The sequence below is a fragment of the Manis javanica genome, chromosome 16 (assembly GCF_040802235.1).
Source record: "Manis javanica isolate MJ-LG chromosome 16, MJ_LKY, whole genome shotgun sequence".
NCBI lineage: Eukaryota > Metazoa > Chordata > Mammalia > Pholidota > Manidae > Manis > Manis javanica.
Window position 1 is genome coordinate 21,896,595 of NC_133171.1, and position 17,706 is coordinate 21,914,300.

The 17,706-nt window shown below is 38.9% G+C and overlaps 1 protein-coding gene across 2 annotated transcripts in view; it reads left to right on the forward strand.

The window, feature by feature from the left end:
- The first annotated feature begins 214 nt into the window (after positions 1-214).
- The window catches only part of PHIP (PHIP subunit of CUL4-Ring ligase complex), a 137,951-nt gene continuing 120,459 nt past the window's right edge, over positions 215-17,706 (forward strand). For both annotated transcript variants that reach the window (XM_073224812.1, XM_037006099.2), the window contains exons 1-6: positions 215-398; positions 495-553; positions 645-674; positions 856-915; positions 15,272-15,422; positions 15,525-15,623. In XM_073224812.1, coding sequence (XP_073080913.1) covers positions 359-398; positions 495-553; positions 645-674; positions 856-915; positions 15,272-15,422; positions 15,525-15,623 — 439 coding nt within the window. In that variant the 5' untranslated portion in view covers positions 215-358. The remainder of the gene's footprint in view (positions 399-494; positions 554-644; positions 675-855; positions 916-15,271; positions 15,423-15,524; positions 15,624-17,706) is intronic.

Sequence of the window (17,706 nt, forward strand, 5' to 3'; positions counted from 1 at the left end):
CCGACATCGTCTCCGACCGGAAATAAATAAATAAACCCGCCTCAGCCGGGGGCAGAGGGCGCGGGGTCCCGCCGCCGGGGCGGGGGCGCCTTTCTGCGCCGTGGAGTGGGGCCGCGGGCGGGCCCAGGCCGCCGAGGCGGCGGACTCCTTTCTGCGGCGGAGGGATCGGCGCGGCGGTGGTCGCTGTGGAGTTGTTGTTTCCTCCTCCGCCGCCTCCGCCTCCGCCGCCGTTGCTTGAATGGTGGAACCGAGGCTCGGCTCGTGAGCACGGTGACAGCTCCCGGGCAGGCGGCGGCCCCGTCCCCCTTCCCCTCGGCGGCGGGGCGCCCCGCCGGCGGCCCTCAAGTGACCCGCAAGCATGTCCTGCGAGAGGAAAGGCCTCTCGGAGCTGCGATCGGGTAAGTCGGGGCGCCGGGGCCGCCGCACCGGCGATCCGCCCGCGGCCCCGCGCCCGCCGCTGAGCCCGGTGTCTCCCGCCCCTCTCTCCCGCGCAGAGCTCTACTTCCTCATCGCCCGGTTCCTGGAGGACGGGCCTTGTCAGCAGGCAGCGCAGGTACGGCGGCGGGGGCCGGGCGGCGGGCGCGGGAGGGCGGGCGGGGGCCGCGGCCGCGCGGGGCTCAGCGCCCCCCGCTTTGTTGTTGCAGGTGCTGATCCGCGAGGTGGCCGAGAAGGAGGTGAGGGCGGCGGCGGCCCGGCGCGCCCCGCCGCGGCGCGGCCGTCCCTGGGCCGCCGCGCCGTCGCCGCCGCCTGGGCTCGGGGCCGGGCGCGGGGCCGGGGTCCCGCCGGGGCGCGGGGCGCGGGGCGCGGGGCGGGCGGGCGGCGGCGGGCCGGGCTCACGGCGTCCTCTCCCCGCAGCTGCTGCCGCGCCGCACCGACTGGACCGGGAAGGAGCATCCCCGCACCTACCAGAATCTGGTGAGGCGTTCGCGTCGCGGAGCAAAGAAACTTTTCCCCGAGTCGGATAAAAATTGAATTTCCCGCAATTTTTTACAGAGACAAAACCTCGGCCTCAGAACGTGAAAGCTCCGGCGGCCGCGGGGAGGGTCGGGGGGCCGGCGCGGGGCCGCGGGCGCCGTGGCGGGGGTCCCTGGGCCGGGGCCGCGGGGCTGCCGACGGTTTATCGGCGATGTTTTGTTAATGTGCTAGAAATAAAGATACGTCACGAGCGCTGCAGGCCAGGCCGCGGAGGAGGGGCGGCGCGCGCCCGGGCGGCGGGGGCGCGCGCGGCGGGGCGCGGGCGGCGGGGGCGCGCCCGGCCCGCGCCCCGGCCCGGCCCCCGCCGCACAATAGCGGCCTCGGGCGCGGGGCCCGGTCGCGGCCGAGCTTCCCGGGCGTGTGGGTCGTCGCGTGGCGCCCTGCCTCGGGCGCAGCCGCTCCTGGAGATCCGGCGGGCGCTGACTGTTGCCGCGTCCCGGCTGACCTGGAGACTGGAACCTGGGGTCTGAGTCGGGTGTCGGGCGGGCGGTCCGTCGGGCCCAGTGCCGGGCTGCGAGGGCGGCCTGTCGCCGAGTCGGAGCGTGTCCGCCTGGGAGCTGCCGGCCGCCGCGGGCCGCCTCCGACCGCCCAGGGTCATTTCCGGGCTCGGCCGGCGGGGTCGGGGGCACGGCGCGATCTGGGGGCTTTGTTTCAGCGGCTGTTGCAGGCAGCTCTGCGTCTCCCCTCTTCGGAGTTGGGCTCAGTTGTTCTGGGCTCACAGCTGCCGAAATGAGCGACGTGCTAGGTTTAGTTGATGGGTGGAAGGCTGCGTTGGTTTCCACACTGCTTTCGGTAGCTGTTAGGGCTGGTTTCAGTCGCTAATGGGTAGAAAAAATGAACTTCGAAGTTAACTACAGGATTCAGTAACTGCAATATTTAATTTTTAGGTCTTAACTACTTGACAAAATCTTAGTTTTTTTGTGTGTTTTGAGAAAGATTGTCATAAAGATGATAGTACTCCGTTTTTAAGAATCGGGCAGACTTTACAAAACTCATCTTTGCATCTTGTAAAAAGCCATAACCCTAAGTCACTGAAGATTGCTTTTTTTTTTTTTTAGCTTGGAAATTGTTGGTAATGTTACATTTTCAAAATGAAGCGGCTAGTGATACCTGTCCAAATTATGGGAATATCTTATACTTGAAGGAGTATCATTTTTTCTCTGGTAAAAGCAAGGGTACCTGTGTTGATACCTATTTTTTTTAAAGATTTATTAAATATTAATAAAATAAATTTATATTCCTAGTATATAGGAACTTAGGACATAATACGTGGTCTTAATCTGTGCATACATGTATCAGAATCCACCTATTTTGCATGAACGTTGTTTTTCTTGCTTGGAGTGTTTTTACCTTTTTATGAGAACAGTCATGCTGGCATACACAGAAAACAGTTAAGAATTCTCATTAGAATTCAGAGTTCTCTGGCTCATTTTCTTGTTTTATTCATTCAGCATATTGCTCACTCTGTCTACTGAATGCATTGCACCATTTAAGGTGTTTTCCTATCCGTCAAATTGTATGTCTAGGTGTATGGGTATCTGGTCTAACATTTGTCTGCCTTGCTGAGATTTAGTTGGCTTTAAAAACATTTTGGAACACCAGATATCTCAGCACGTTTTTGTTTAATAGTATTATCTTTAAATTTTGTTGAGGTGAGCACATGTAAAATCTCGTGTACAGTATTCTCTATTGTCTTAATTTAATAAGACATTGGTGAGTGAAACCAAAATAGCAGCTGTTGGTGGTAGTTTCTGTAGTGTCTACCTGTATGTACCTGGATATTTGTTGCTGCACAAGAACTGATCAATTGAGTAGTATTTTACATGGAAGAATTGATGTGTCAGATTGAAAGCTCTAAAAAAACCCTCAATATACAGCTACATAGCATGTGTATATAATATATAAAATACTACGTATTTCTCCTTGTGAGTTTAAAAATAGGCATAGATAAGAATAATCAGCCTGCAGAAAAAATTTCAGTGATTGAGTTTTGACCAAGAGTTTTAGAGCAGTTTTGAAAGCACAGACTTTTTTTTTTTATTAAGATATCATTGATATACAGTCTTATGCTCAGGTTTCACTTGAGCAACATTGTGGTTACTTCATTCACTCATATTATCAAGCCCCCCCCACACCCTACTGCAGTCACTGTCCATCAGCATAGTAAGAGTCACTACTTGTCTTCTCTGTGCTATACTGTAAAAGTACAGATTAAAAAAAAGTGAAATAGGTGCATTTATTTCAAATGTGGTAAAGATGTGGTAAACATGATTGTGATTATTACCATGTATCATATGATTTAAAACATTTTTACCAGTGAGTGGAATTTGATTGGAAGTGAAAGGGTTTTTTGGCTCTATGGTATATGTTTAATCAGATTTTGTATTTTCAAAACAGGTTGATTTTAAGGCAAAAAGGGATACTGTAAGTGTTTATAGGAATTCTTATTTTTATAAATGTAACCATGTGTAGGTGGCAAACTTTACAAAAACTCATTTTTGGACGAAGAGAAATGTTTATCATTTCTTTACTAATTAGTTTGAATAGAGAAACAAGTTGCTTATTAAGTTTGACTTCCTAGTTGTCACCTTAATTAGTGATGATCGCATATTTTTGAGATTCTGGGGCAGGGTTTTTGAGCATTTTTACCAGATTAAGGATTCTGATTACATTTCTTGGTTATAAGGCTTTTTTTTTTTCTCCAAAACTTCATGTTTTGCTAATCTGTTAAAATGATATTAAATTTTTTTGTAGTGGTATTTGTTTTTCTCAAAATGAGCCACTTCATTAGAAATCTTTCTATTTAAGTGAAGGGTCTGGGAGTCAGGATTTACAGCTTGTGATTTTAGCTCTGCCAACTGTTGGCCTGCAGATTACGGTGAACGAATCATGGAATTTCTATGGAGCTCCAGTAGTCTTTAAGATTAATTCTTTGATTTTGGAATTCGATTATCCAAAACACAGAAAAGTAGATTACGGAAATCTTGCAGAATAGAAAATAGTATAAATGCTTTTCATAGTGCCATTCTTAGGTGGTTTTATCGTTTCTCCTTGCAAAGATGAAGATTTTTGAGACACAAACCACAATGTAGACTACCGTTTTATAATTAGTATGTTTTCCATCATGGTTTACATACTAATTTTCATAAATTATTGGTGGTCTTAAATTCAGAGGTGAAGAGAAACCACGAATAAGGTTTACTCAAGTATATATCTTAAGTATGTATTTATTTAGAGTATGCTGGTTAATGTGAAATTTAAGATATAAAACCTTGGAGACAAGTTTTAGGAAAGAAATAGATAAAAAATTTTGTTTTTGTGCCAGAGATTCTCATACTATATTGAAGATAATACAGTACTAAAAAACTTAACCAGTAGAGTTTTTTTTGGGGGGTGGGCGGTGACATATAATAAAGCAAATATGTGCATAGTAACTATTTCCTTTTTTAGTAGAGTATCACTGAAATAGTAAGCTTTGTGTGGTAGTCTCTAAAACAGGACTTAACAATAAAATGTTACATGTGAAGTGAACAGCAGTACATGCTGCTGAAGGGCTGAAGTGTACACACTTCTTTCTTACAGTGCAGTTATTCTCTTGGTACATATACTCATACTTTTAAAAGTTTGAGGCTTTTACAAAAAAAGTAAGTACCTGTTAAATTCTTAATACTCTTGAATAATTGTAAAGTGGCATGAACATAAGGGGGAATTAGATTATCTCCTCCCCAATCACATTTTATCGGATTACCATGAGGCAGAATGATACTGGAGGAGTCTGTTTTCCAGTCTGTAAGATGGACTAATAATAGCTTGCTCTTTATAAGATGCTGTGAGTGATGACTGACAGGCACAACTCAAGTAATGGTTTGTGTTTGCTATTATCAGAACTTTATTAGTGGTACTAAAGTATTTATAATTGTAGCTTTTATAATATATTAAAGTTCTAGAAAAACATTTTTATTTCTAAAACAAGTATGCAAAACTTTGTGAACATAACAGTTGCAGTGTAAAAAAGGTCACTTCAAAACTTAAGAAGATATTATTAGTATAATTTGTAGAATATGAAAGAATTAAGCCTAGCATATAAAGAAAAAAGCATAGTAAATACCAAAAATAGGAAATTTTTAAAGCATTGTGGGTACAAGTCTAGAAAATTTTTGCTGGTTGTATAGTGATTCTAACTGACTTTTTGTGGAACAGTAAACTATGTGGCTCTTGCACCTGGCTCCATCTGTACAGAGATTTGTGTTAACTTCAACTATCACAATAGTTCATATCCTTGGAAATTGTCAGAGGAGATGTTTTGCCTTGTTTTTGTCAATCTGGCTTAAAGATACATGTTTTAAACAGTTTAGTAAAGACTCTTTAAAAATGAACCCTTCAGTGAACATTAGAAATAAATCCTATGAATGTCAATATTTTAATCCACTCAATTTCTTTTTTTGAAAGACCGCAAGTTTTTGCCTCTTTCATCTAGGAACTTCTTTTCCTCCCCTATTGCAGCCATTCTTCTTTTTCCCAAATTTTGTGGGGAACCACTACAGAATTGTAGCAAATAAAATTTACCCTGCACAACTTAGTCTGGACAAATAATTCATTAGTTTTGTTCCTACCAGTAGTTTCCTCATATGTTTCAGAATTGGTAGAAAAATACCTGTACTACTAACCAAGGTGGACATCAGTTAACCAAGTACTAAGCATATCCGGTTAGGATAGCTTCCTACTTTTATGTATTTTTAATTGACTTTGGGAAAGTGAGACATTACAATGAATACATTAGAAAAGTTTTTTCTTAAAACCATCTTTTTTAGGATATTTAAGCTGCTTTTGTAATTGTATCTAAAAGTGATAAAGGCTATTATATAATAGGAAGCAAATTAAAAATTTTAGAAATAAATAAAAAATAGTGTAAAGATTATCAGTTTCTGTTATTTTGTTTGTGAGAAGTTATGTTTGGTGAAATTATGAATATTTTGTGAAAACTAGTACATTATTTTGAAATTTGTAAATATGTTTTTGGGCATATGTTTTGGGAATATAGAGAAGTGTATTGGGGGAAATGCTTTTATAGCAGATCGGAGCAAAAAATACTTTATCTCTTTATGGAATCCTAGGATTAAGGATACTAAAAAGTAAAAAATTATGATAGTGAATAGTGAACTACGTAAGTGTGAGAACTTCCGGTCCCTGTGAGGAAGGCAGTGCAGTCGTCAGGGTGAACCGGCTCTGCCTTTCCTTGCTTGCATTACACACAAGCAGCCTTGTTAGAGTTCAGGAATCACACAAAGGAAAAGAATAGTTGGGTGGTAAGTTTTTAATACTAAGAAGCTTTAGGTAGCAACATGGACTGATTCAGCTTCTGCTTAAGATAAAGCTTTAAGGGGAATGAAATCTGTGGTGTAGGGCTTAGGTTATTGATGGCAGAGTGGGCGATGGCAGGCTGCTGCAAAGCAAGCAGATAAGGAAGCCATGCATTCTGGACTCCAGATGGCCTGTGGTCATGGTGGCACGGCCCATTTGGTTTCTATCACCGAACAGGCATGTAGCCTGTCTTGGCAGAGGTTGTAATACTACCTTGTGTGATTTGTCTCTGGTTTAGTTTCTGTGTGTGGAAATACTAAATTCTAGGCAACTTTTTTGCAACAGCTTTACTGCCATTGTGTATGTGATGTCCGTTATTTTGAGTGTAGAGTTTCAAACCGAAACATTACTAAAAATGAAACTGGTCATTCTCTTAAGATTATCTACACTGGCATTTTAATAAACAGTTTAAGAATTTTCCATCTTGTGTTCAGGACATAGGTATGAAGTAAAGAGCCTAGTCAAATAGATCATACTAATGCTAAACATTAGGCAGATCTTATTTTCATAGGGACTTAATTATATGCTAGAGGAAGGACTGGCATTTCTAGGTCTCACAGGTAAATCAAGTTAATAGACAATAACTTTTTCAACAATCATAGATTTGAATTTTAAATAAATGTTTTAAAGAGGGTTTCTTATTGCACAAATTTTGCTTAACAAATATGACTTGATTTAAAAACAAAACTTAAAATCTGTTATTTTAAAATGTTAAATTTTGTCATTTTGTTACATTTAAAATTTTTATAGACATCTTGTGTGGTTTGTGGAAACCTAAATTCTGGAAAAGACTTTTTTTTTAGCAAAATGTGCTCAGATTGTGATGAATAAAATCTGGAAGAGCAGCACTGCATTTTCTTTAAATGACAAATTTGTATTGATAATCGTATTAAATAATACTAACTGAATTTATTATCTAAATGAATTCTTAGGTGGTTGACTAAATTGTTAATATACGATAGTCTTTCAAGTATGTTTATTCACAGTTAATTAAGAGTAAATCACGAAGGTTAATTTTGACAATGAGATTTTATACTAATTTTATTATACTTCTAATTACAAAGGAATCAGGCATGTAAGAGTCCTTCTGAGAAGTTGACTTGAAATTCATTGTATGGGTTCTATTAAGTTTCTAATCATAAAATCTGTGTGACAATGGCAGGGAACTAAAGTTTTGAGAAGGAAACTGATGTAATAAAAATAATAGTAAAGTTGGGATCAGGAGGCCTGGATTTGATTACTGTTTCTCCTACTTTCTAAATGTGTGACTTTGGACAAACTGTAACCTTTGGACTTCAGTTTTCTTTACCTGTCAGATGGGGAAAATACTTAACTTTGTTTGCTTGTGAAGATAAACTTGAGATTACTTGGCACAAAGTATTTCATATATTTTTGATGTGGAGAAGCTATTAAAGTTAGAAAGAAAATATAAACTTGCTTTAAAGATTGTAGATGTAATTTAACCTGCACTTTATTATAATAGTAACAGACTTACACGTTTAGAAGTTTTGAGAATTTTAGTGGCCGAGTTTTAATAACCTTATAGAATGATTCAATAGCAGATATGCTTTTTTTAAAAATATGATTTTGTTTATATGCTACAATCATCATAAAAATAAGAACTATATTCCATTGAGCTGACTTTCAGAATAGTGGAGAGCACAAGCAACTAGCCTTTCAGTTCTGAAAAAATTGTGAGAAAACAGATGTGAGAATATCTGAAAACCTGACTTAGAATCAGTCAAGTGTTCAGGACATAGGTATGAAGTAAAGAGCCTAGTCAAATAGATCATACTAATGCTAAACATTAGGCAGATCTTATTTTCATAGGGACTTAATTATATGCTAGAGGAAGAACTGGCATTTCTAGGTTTCACAGGTAAATCAAGTAGTTGGAATGAATATATTGATCGAACCTTATTTTGAAAATGTCCTTAAAAAGATACCAAAACTTTTTTTCCTGTTTAGGTCTAGGGCAGTTTCTTTCACCACGTAGTACGTACAGTTGACTCTTGAACGATGCAGGGGCTGGGGGTTAAAACCCCACCACAGTTAAAACCTGCGTATAACTTGACTCTTCCAAAACTTAATACTAATAGCTTTCTGTTGACTGGAAGCCTTACTGGTGACATAGGTAGTCAACACATACTGTATATTGTATGGATTATGTAGTGCTTTTTTACAATAAAGTAAGCTAGAGGAAAGAAAATCTTCTATCAGATTGTTGCAGATCTTACCATTTGACCCAGGAATTTCACTTCTAGGAATTTACCCTAAGAATACAGCAGCCCAGTTTAGAAAAGACAGATGCAGCCCTATGTTTATCGCAGCACTGTTTACAATAGCCAAGAAATGGAAGCAACCTAAGTGTCCATCAGTAGATGAATGGATAAAGAAGATGTGGTACATACACACAACGGAATATTATTCAGCCATAAGAAAACAAATCCTACCATTTGCAGCAACATGGATGGAGCTAGAGGGTATTATGCTCAGTGAAATAAGCTAGGCAGAGAAAGACAAGTACCAAATGATTTCACTCATCTGAGGAGTATAAGAACAAAGCAAAAACTGAAGGAACAAAACAGCAGCAGAATCATAGAACCCAAGAATGGACCGACGGTTACCAAAGGGAAAGGGACTGGGGAGGATGGGTGGGAAGGGAGGGATAAGGGTTCTGGGGGGAAGAAAGGGGGCATTACGATTAGCATGTATAATGTGGGGGGAGGCACTGGGAGGGCTGTGCAACACAGAGAAGACAAGTAGTGATTCTATAGCATCTTACTATGCTGATGGACAGTGACTGTGAAGGGGTATGTGGGGGGGACTTGGTGAAGGGGGAACCTAGTAAACATAATGTTCCTCATGTAATTGTAGATTAATGTTAACAACAAAAAAAAACTGTGAAAACAAAAAAAAATTGTTGCAGATCTCCAAAAAATTTTCCAATATGTTTATTGAAAAAAATCTGTGTCTAAGTGGACACTGCACAGTTCACCCCATGTTGTTCAAGGGTCAGCTATAATGTGGAGTGTAATTAAAATAACAGCCAATTTTTAAAATTGAAATATAGTTGATACACAATCTTATATTGGGTTCAGATGTACAAAACAGTGGTTCAGCAGTTGCCCTCATTATTAAATCCTCACCCCCACAGTGCAGTAGGAAGATGTTACAGAATCACTGACTATATTCTCCATGCTGTACCACTATCCCCATGACCAACTTGTATTAGATTGAGAATCTTTATGCACCTTTACCTCCCTCACCCCTCTTCCCCATGGTGACCACTGGTCACTTCTCAGTGTCTGAGTCTAATGAGTGACAGCCAACTTTTATGTCAGGTACGTGACTATCTCCCAAGGTGGTGGCTGCCGCAGTCCTGAGACTTTCAGGAAATGTTTTCCCCATGCTTGCCAAGTTTAAACCTAGGCTATTTAGATTAAGAACTCTTAATCAAGCTATAGACTTTTCCTTTAAAAATTGAATGGAGAAGTTCTCACAACAATATGTCTGGTGGAATGTTGTGGCTTCTAGTTTCCTTATATTCTCTTCCCATTGGTAACACTTTTAACTACCTTACACCAGCGAATGCACATTTTCTTTCCTGGAGAGGATGGCTGTAGGTAGCATCACAGGCAGAAGCAGGCTGGGCTAGCTAAGGATGCAGGAATATAAACGATGTAAAGAACTCAGTTTCTTTTCTTAGTCCTTCCTTGCTACAATTTACATGTTCAGAAGACAGTTCTGTTGTTCAAATGATGGATAATTCTAGAAATATTTTCTATATACAATCTGAGAAAGGTTTATAATTTGGTTCAGGAAGGACAAGGCATGAGCAGAGTTGCCTCTGTTTCACAGAATTCTGTTACCTCTACTGCTGGAAATGTTGCTAGAACCAAAGATCATTCCTTAGAGCGGGGGGTGGGGGAGTGTAAACTATGGCTGTGTGGGTGAATTTTGCAAGGGATTTGTTTTGCAAGGCCCCTGAGCTAAAGTTACCAAGTTTAAAGAGTTGGTAAAAAATATATATATATGGGACTGAGATTGTTGCCCCCAAAGTCTAAAATATTTACCATCTGAACCTTTGCAGAAAAATGTTTGCTGACCTCTGTTCATATTTTGTAAATAAGTTCTTGTAACATATTTACAAAAAGGATACCTTATTTAATTCAGGTTTTAACCATGTAACTCTGGATAGTTAACCAAAGATTTTTGTTACCACATCAAGTGATTATCAGTTGGAATTGGAGGTGGGGGTGGATATATGAGAAGTTTGCAAAAACTGACTAACCCTCTCGTCTAGGATGAATCTCAGTGGGGCAGCATCAGGGTTTGCATCTATAAATCAATCTCTTGCTTCTTAGGGAGGAGATGTTTATGACAAGGGACATGGGTTTTAAAAAGTAGATCCCTACTGATACATGTGCATTTTTAAATTACTTTTTTATTAGTAATAGTAAGTTTTATAGTATTAACCCTTTAGTTGTATAATCTGTTTATACCTTCTAACTTGAGGAATTAAAAATTTTAATCTCAAATATTGAGAAAAGTAGGGTTATCACACTGATGCCCTTTAGCCATTTTGGGAGAGAGTATTTTAGGGTTGTTGCTACATCCTTGTAGTTTTATCTTCTACTTTTATCCATAGATTTTTAAATGTTCCATTTACCTATAGTAATTTATGCTTTTGTACTAGTTTACTTAGTAATGATCTGACTTAGTTCAATGTCTGTTGAAACTGTACAAATGTCTATTTTATAGCTTGCTTGCATAATGAGATTGTGTGTGTGTGTGTGTGTGTGTGTGTGTGTGTGTATGCGTGTATATGTGTATATATATTTGAGGCAGCAGGTACTTGATTGGGGGGCGCTGTGAATGTGGCTGTGGAGTCAGACTGTCTTGGTCCAACTCTCATCTCTGCTGCCCACCAAGTGTGTGTGACCTTGGGAAGCTTGTCTTATCTTCCTGTACCATCATTTCTTTATGGAAGGTAGTAATAGTACATACCTCTTAGGGTTTTTAAAATAATTAACTGAACTTTTGTATGTAAAAGTTATCACACTTGCCATAGGCGTTTAGTGTGCAGCCACTAAGTGTTGGTTGTTTTAATGTTCTTAATATTTTATCACACTTAACTTTATAATTTGTTCATGCTTTTTATGTATTGAATGTCTTAAGAGTTTGAAAGCAACTGTAGTCATGGGACTTGAGGCTGTTTGTTTCCTTTTGTTTTTCCCAAATAATAGTGTACAATTACTGAGACTCCAAATACATTTTAGTAAGGGAATTTATTACAATTGTTTTCAGGTTTTCTTTTTAATTGTTTGCTAGTATAAATAAAAATTCAAATTAAAAAGTGTAAGTTGATATTAAACAGAGTTTTTACTAATTTGAAAATTAAAAAATTGTAAAGCTCTATAAGGAGCTATTGTAATTTTTAAAAATTTGGTTTTGTTTTTACATTTTAAATATTGATCATAGTGACATGGATTAATATTCATGAAAAATAGTGTTTAGAAAAAGCAGCAAAATGCAATTTTCATTTATTTTAAAAATATGTATTTGGTGTGTGGGGGGGTGATGCAGTTGGGAACAAAAAGAGATGTAGTCTCTGTTCTCTTGTAGTTTATGGTGCAGTTGAGAAGAAAAACATGAAAACATTACACTTTTAAATGTATAATCATAAACTGGTACTCGAGTTAAGGAAAAGTCACTGAGACTTGCAACCAAGATAACACATTTAAACTGAATAGGTAAAGAAAAACAAAGGAGGTCACAGCGGGAAGATCTTCAGCACATAGAGTTGTCCGGGCAGAGGGGCCATGCAGAGAGTGCAGCCCCTAGGGAAAAGCCTCACAGGAGAGAAACCAAGTACAGCCCAAAAGAAGGCCAGTGTATCTAAATGTGACATGGGGGCTGGAATTTGCCTCCTGAAGCACTCCATTTCAGGGTCTGTAGATCATGTTAAAGATTTGGATTTCCTAGGAGCAAAAGCATCTGTTGTGTTAAGTACGGGTTGACTTACCAGGTATGTTTTGGAAAGAGCGTTCTAATTGCAAGTAGATTTGAATGAGGTAGAAGGCATGAGTAGATGTGGGAAAGATGAGAGTTTATTGCAAAAGATGATTTGAACTTGGGCAGTTAATTATGGAGATAGAAGCAGATGGCTTTTAGAATAAGAAGGAAAAACCACTTGGGCTTTGTGATTGCTAGGATATTGGGATTGAGATGGGAAGGAGGAATGGGCAATGTGAAAAAAGTGACTTCTTGGTTTGAGGCAGGATAGATGGTGTTGCCGTTCACCAACATAAGGAATGTTTTTTAGTGGGTGTTGACTTGAGGACCATGAGTTCATTTTTACGTATATTGAATTGAGGAGGCTTTGGAACTCCAAAGAGACGTTTTTCAAGAGAGTTTGATACGCTTGCCTAGACTGTAGAAACAGAATTGGGTATAGTTGGCATAAGGACTGGCCAAGGAGAGAGTACAGTGTAGAATGAGAAGAGAGGGTCCAGAACTGGCCTTGGGGCCCTGGACCTTAATGGCTGGATAGAAGAGGAGCAGTCAGTAGTTAGCATATTTTCATGTGTTCATTAATCTAACAATTTATTAAGCATTTAACTTAAGTACTGCATTAGATACTGATTAGACTGGTAAACAAGATCTAATCCCATGTCATCTTATGTAGGATAGGACAAGTAAATGGGCAACTTTAGTACAGTGCAGGGGTCTCATGAATCCCCCAACAGGCCAAGAGAGTGATAGGGCCTGTTATGTGTGTTCTTTATGGGAAGAAGATGATAGCTATTACTTAAATGAATGTGTTAGGATAAGTACCACAAAGTACTGGGAGGGGGCTACAGGAACATTTGGGAAGGAATATAATGTGCTGTGGAAACACAGACTGTCCAAAAAGAAGGGCAAGAGGGGTTGTTGTAACAGATCATGGAAGGCAGGGAGGCAGACTGAGACATAAAGGAGAATGTGGTGTGGAGGTGGGTAGTCAAGAGATCCCCAGGGGAGGGATCAGCTTGTGAAGGTCTCACAGCCAGAAAGCATGAAGAGTTTAAGAACTGAAAGTATCTTACGAAAGTTAATAAGAAAAATTGAAATATGCTAAATCACCAAAGAAAGATTTAGTTTGGAAAAGTAGATTTATGGTATTTTACTGAAATTCTGCAGTAAGGATTTTTCAGTTTCACTTACCTGAAATGTTATTTTTACAAGAAGACCCTAAAATAGGCTCATCACAAAATTGAAGTATGTAAAAGGAATTTTGATCAACTTAAAGAAGTCCCATTAGAATAATTATCACATACAGGTATTAAACTGGAAGGGACTCCATAGGTAGGCTGGACTTTTAAATTTATTTTTAAGTAAATTATTTTAGGGAAATTAAAGAAAAGTATAAATATAATTCTAAAAATTAATATTTTGGTATATTCTGTATTTTCTTCTAAATGCTTTTTCTGTTTAGGTAATCATATTAGTGTTTGAAAAAGTGTGAGTCAAGATGATGATGATATTAGGGAAAAAAGCTAAACCAGTACAGGAAATTGTGCATTAAACAAAATTAAATAGATTTATCTCAGGATTTTTCAGAGGCTATAATGTCATTGTGCTTTGTGTATCTCCAAAGCAGAAGCATAGTATGTGTATTTATGTGGGACCCCCCCTTTTCCAGAAGTGCCCATTCTTCCAGTAGCTCCTGACCAGTTACTATATGCCAGAGTCTATATGGTTTTAAATGAAGCGTGTGTGGCAGTGTGGCTCCATGTCTTCTCCATAACAGGGTTGTATTATGATGGACAGTAAGGTAGGTTCCTCCTAATTGGCTTAGCTTAGAAGGATATTAGCCAGCTTTTTAGAAAACCGTTCATGGTGTCCTGCAGTTAGACTGTAACAGATACTGCAAGGTGGAATGAAATGTTTAACCCCTCACTTCCCCTGAATCCATCTTAGAAGACAGTCACACTGAAATTAACATTGCTACATGACCTTGGGTAGTATTTCTCAAACTTCTTCACCTCAGAACCCCTGTTATGTAATAAGAACTATTGCAGCTCCTTTGTTTATGTGGATTATAATCTATTCATATTTACCATTTAAAACATTAAAACAATTTAAAGTATTAAATAATATTAAAAAACTCATTACATGTTAGTATAAGTAACATTTTTTAATAAGTTATTTTCCAAAACAAATTTCTGAGAAGAGGCATTTGCATGTTTGGGAATGTTTAATGTCTGGCTCAATAGAAGACTCTTTTATCCTTTTTTTTTTTCATTCAGTCTGTTGTGACATCACATGTGGCCTCTGGAAAACTATACACTCAGGAGAAAACAGAATGATGACTGAGTAGTAGTTACAATTTTTACTTGAGGAACTCCCCAGGGATTCCCAGAACATACTTTGAGAGCAGAACCAGAGTATGTAGGTACTATAGTGAGAAATGTTTTGTAACATGATAACCTAAGTATAAGGTAATGAAATAGTATGCTTTTTCCCTTCAATTCTCTTTAGCTTATGCAAATGTTGTCATGTCCTGTATTTTATAATTGGATGATTTTTTTTGTTTGAAGTTTTTGAAAATTAAAATGTTAAACTGAAACATACCATTTTAGGTTACAATGCTGTGTGTTTTCTCATTGTCCAATATTTGCTTTGCTTGCATCGGTTAATTTATAACTTGTTATACTTAGGTTACTTTAATTCTTCAGCAGTTTTCCTTCCCAGTGAAATACACTGTGGTTGAAGCAGCTGTTTTTATTGTGCGTCAAGTGGTTTCACAGAATAAACGTGACCTTTTATCCCAAGTAAAATCAAATGTTGACCAGCCAGAAAAATTACTATACTTTTAAAAGTATTTTCTACTGAAAAAAAAATACCACGTTATTTAGCACGTATTTTACATATGTCTTTCACACAATAGGTGAAGTATTACAGACACTTAGCACCTGATCATTTGCTGCAAATATGTCATCGACTAGGACCTCTTCTTGAACAAGAAATTCCACAGAGCGTTCCTGGAGTACAAACTTTGTTAGGAGCTGGAAGACAGTCCTTGCTACGCACAAATAAAAGTATGAAAAATTTCTTACAGGATTCAGACATTCTTAGACATTTTCTCACTTTTTGTCTTTGTGTTCTATCTTTGTATCCATAAAAATATGTATGTTTAATAGGCTGCAAGCATGTTGTGTGGAAAGGATCTGCTCTGGCTGCAATGCATTGTGGAAGACCACCCGAGTCGCCAGTTAACTATGGTAGCCCACCCAGCATTGGTGAGTTGTGTGAGCTTATTACCAAGTTGGTATCCTCTTGGCAAAGAGCTTTCAAAATAAAAATGTTTTTTAGTTACTGTGAAACCAGAGGATTTTGTATATTACGTACATTAGCATTTAAAGAGGAAAACTATCATTTTTTTCCTTATGTCAGTAATCTTATAGTGAAGAAGTCATAATAATGTCTAATTATGGATTTTATATTATTGTGCCTAATGTAGGCTTAAAGAGCTCATTGGTTTTTTTTTAATTGTTTACTAAAACGTTGATTTATTTAATTGTTTACTAAAACATGTTGATTTAATGGGTGACTATAATAATCACAGTTATACTGGTGGAAAACAAAAATAGTTTAGTTCTATTTTATAAAGCATAGTGCATTTGTTTGCTGTTAAGGAAGGAAAATTGATGCAGGTCTTCTCTTAAAATATGTCCTAGGTTCATCCCTTTTACCGCTACTACCACCAGGCCCTTGTCTTGCCTGATTACTGAGAGTATGTCCAAACTAGTTGTCTTGCTTCAGGTTTCTTTGCCCTAGTCCATTCCAGGTCATACTGTGTGACTATAAGGTTAATCTTACTTAATTCTCCCTTTGCTGTGTCACTCTTAGGCTTAGGGTAGTATAAATAGGTTAATGGTGTTATACTTCCTTTACCACCAAACCTAAACTTCTGACCTGCAGAGGCCTGTGTATTGAATTTAATCAGAGCTCCTCCTCCCACTGATGGGAGAGTAACACTCTACCTTTCTTCCATCTGTCCAAATCCTGCTATTCTTTCTTTTCTGGATACTTACTGTACCTGATCATCAGTATGACAGTTTTGTCTGACTTGTGCTTAATGTTTCATAGTATCTTTTTCCATTGTTTTACTTTAAGCCTTTCTGTATCCTTTTTGTTTTCTTCATCTCAGAAGCAGCATAGAAATACAAAATTGTGTCTTATTTGGGGCATATTGTCCTTTATATAATGATTGATGTACTTGGGTTTAGATCTAACTTTCTGCTTGGATGTGATCACTTTTTCTCTGGTTTGCTTTTAAGATTTTCTTGTTGGTTTTCTGCAGTTTGTGTTTTGGTGTCAAAAAAATATTTTTTTAATCTTGTTTGAGACTTTAACTAGACTTCTTGACTCTGATGCCTTTTATTGGCATTGGAAAGTCTTGAGCCACATCTTTTACACTACAGTCTCTGCTCCACTCTTTCTGTGGGACTCCAGTCTAGGCTGTCTCACTTTATCTTCTCATTTGTCCTCTTATGATTTACATCTTTTTGTCTCGGATGCCTTCTGGATTATTTTCTCTGACCTATTCTCCAAAGGTACCCTATGTCATACTTGTATGGTGGGTACTCACGGATGACATATGATTGTCCCAGTTAAATAGTGAATGATTTCCTAAATATAATCTTCATATAATGAACACCTATTAAAATAACAAAGAATTTGAGACTCCAGAGTGTATTTGCACTTAGCAAATTACACAGAATAATAGTTTTTCTTGAAAGAAGGAGAAGGTGAAATACAGGAGTTAATCCTCTGAAAAACTGCACATCTACATGAGGAGGAGAGTATGCTGTCCTCTCAGCATGTGGTCAGGTAGCTCTGTGGTAGGCAGTGAATGTGTAGGAATGATGGTAAATGACTTTCCTCTTAACATTTGCTATGGAAGTAATTGCCGTATGCCAGGCACTACTCTGACTACTCATGTATTTTCTCTTTGAAAATCTCAAGTGGTCTGTAAGGGGGACTATTATTTTATAGAGAAGGAAACTGAGGCATGGAAAGGTTTGGCATTGACCGTAGTTCCACATTCAGGGAGTCATGGAGCTAGACCTTCTCCACTATGCTATGCCTTATTCTCAATAAGCTAACCTTTCAAATAATAACACTCAGCTACTCAAGATAATTGGTATTAGTCATATGTTCAGATCAGTAACTATTGCTGACATGGATATAGGGAATGTAAATATAGCAAAAATATTTTGTGTTCTGTGTCAAAGCAGAGAAATGCAACTGGTATATTCATATACAGAACTCCTTACCAAGCAGGTCATTGTACCTTTCTGAAAGATTTTATTTCATTTT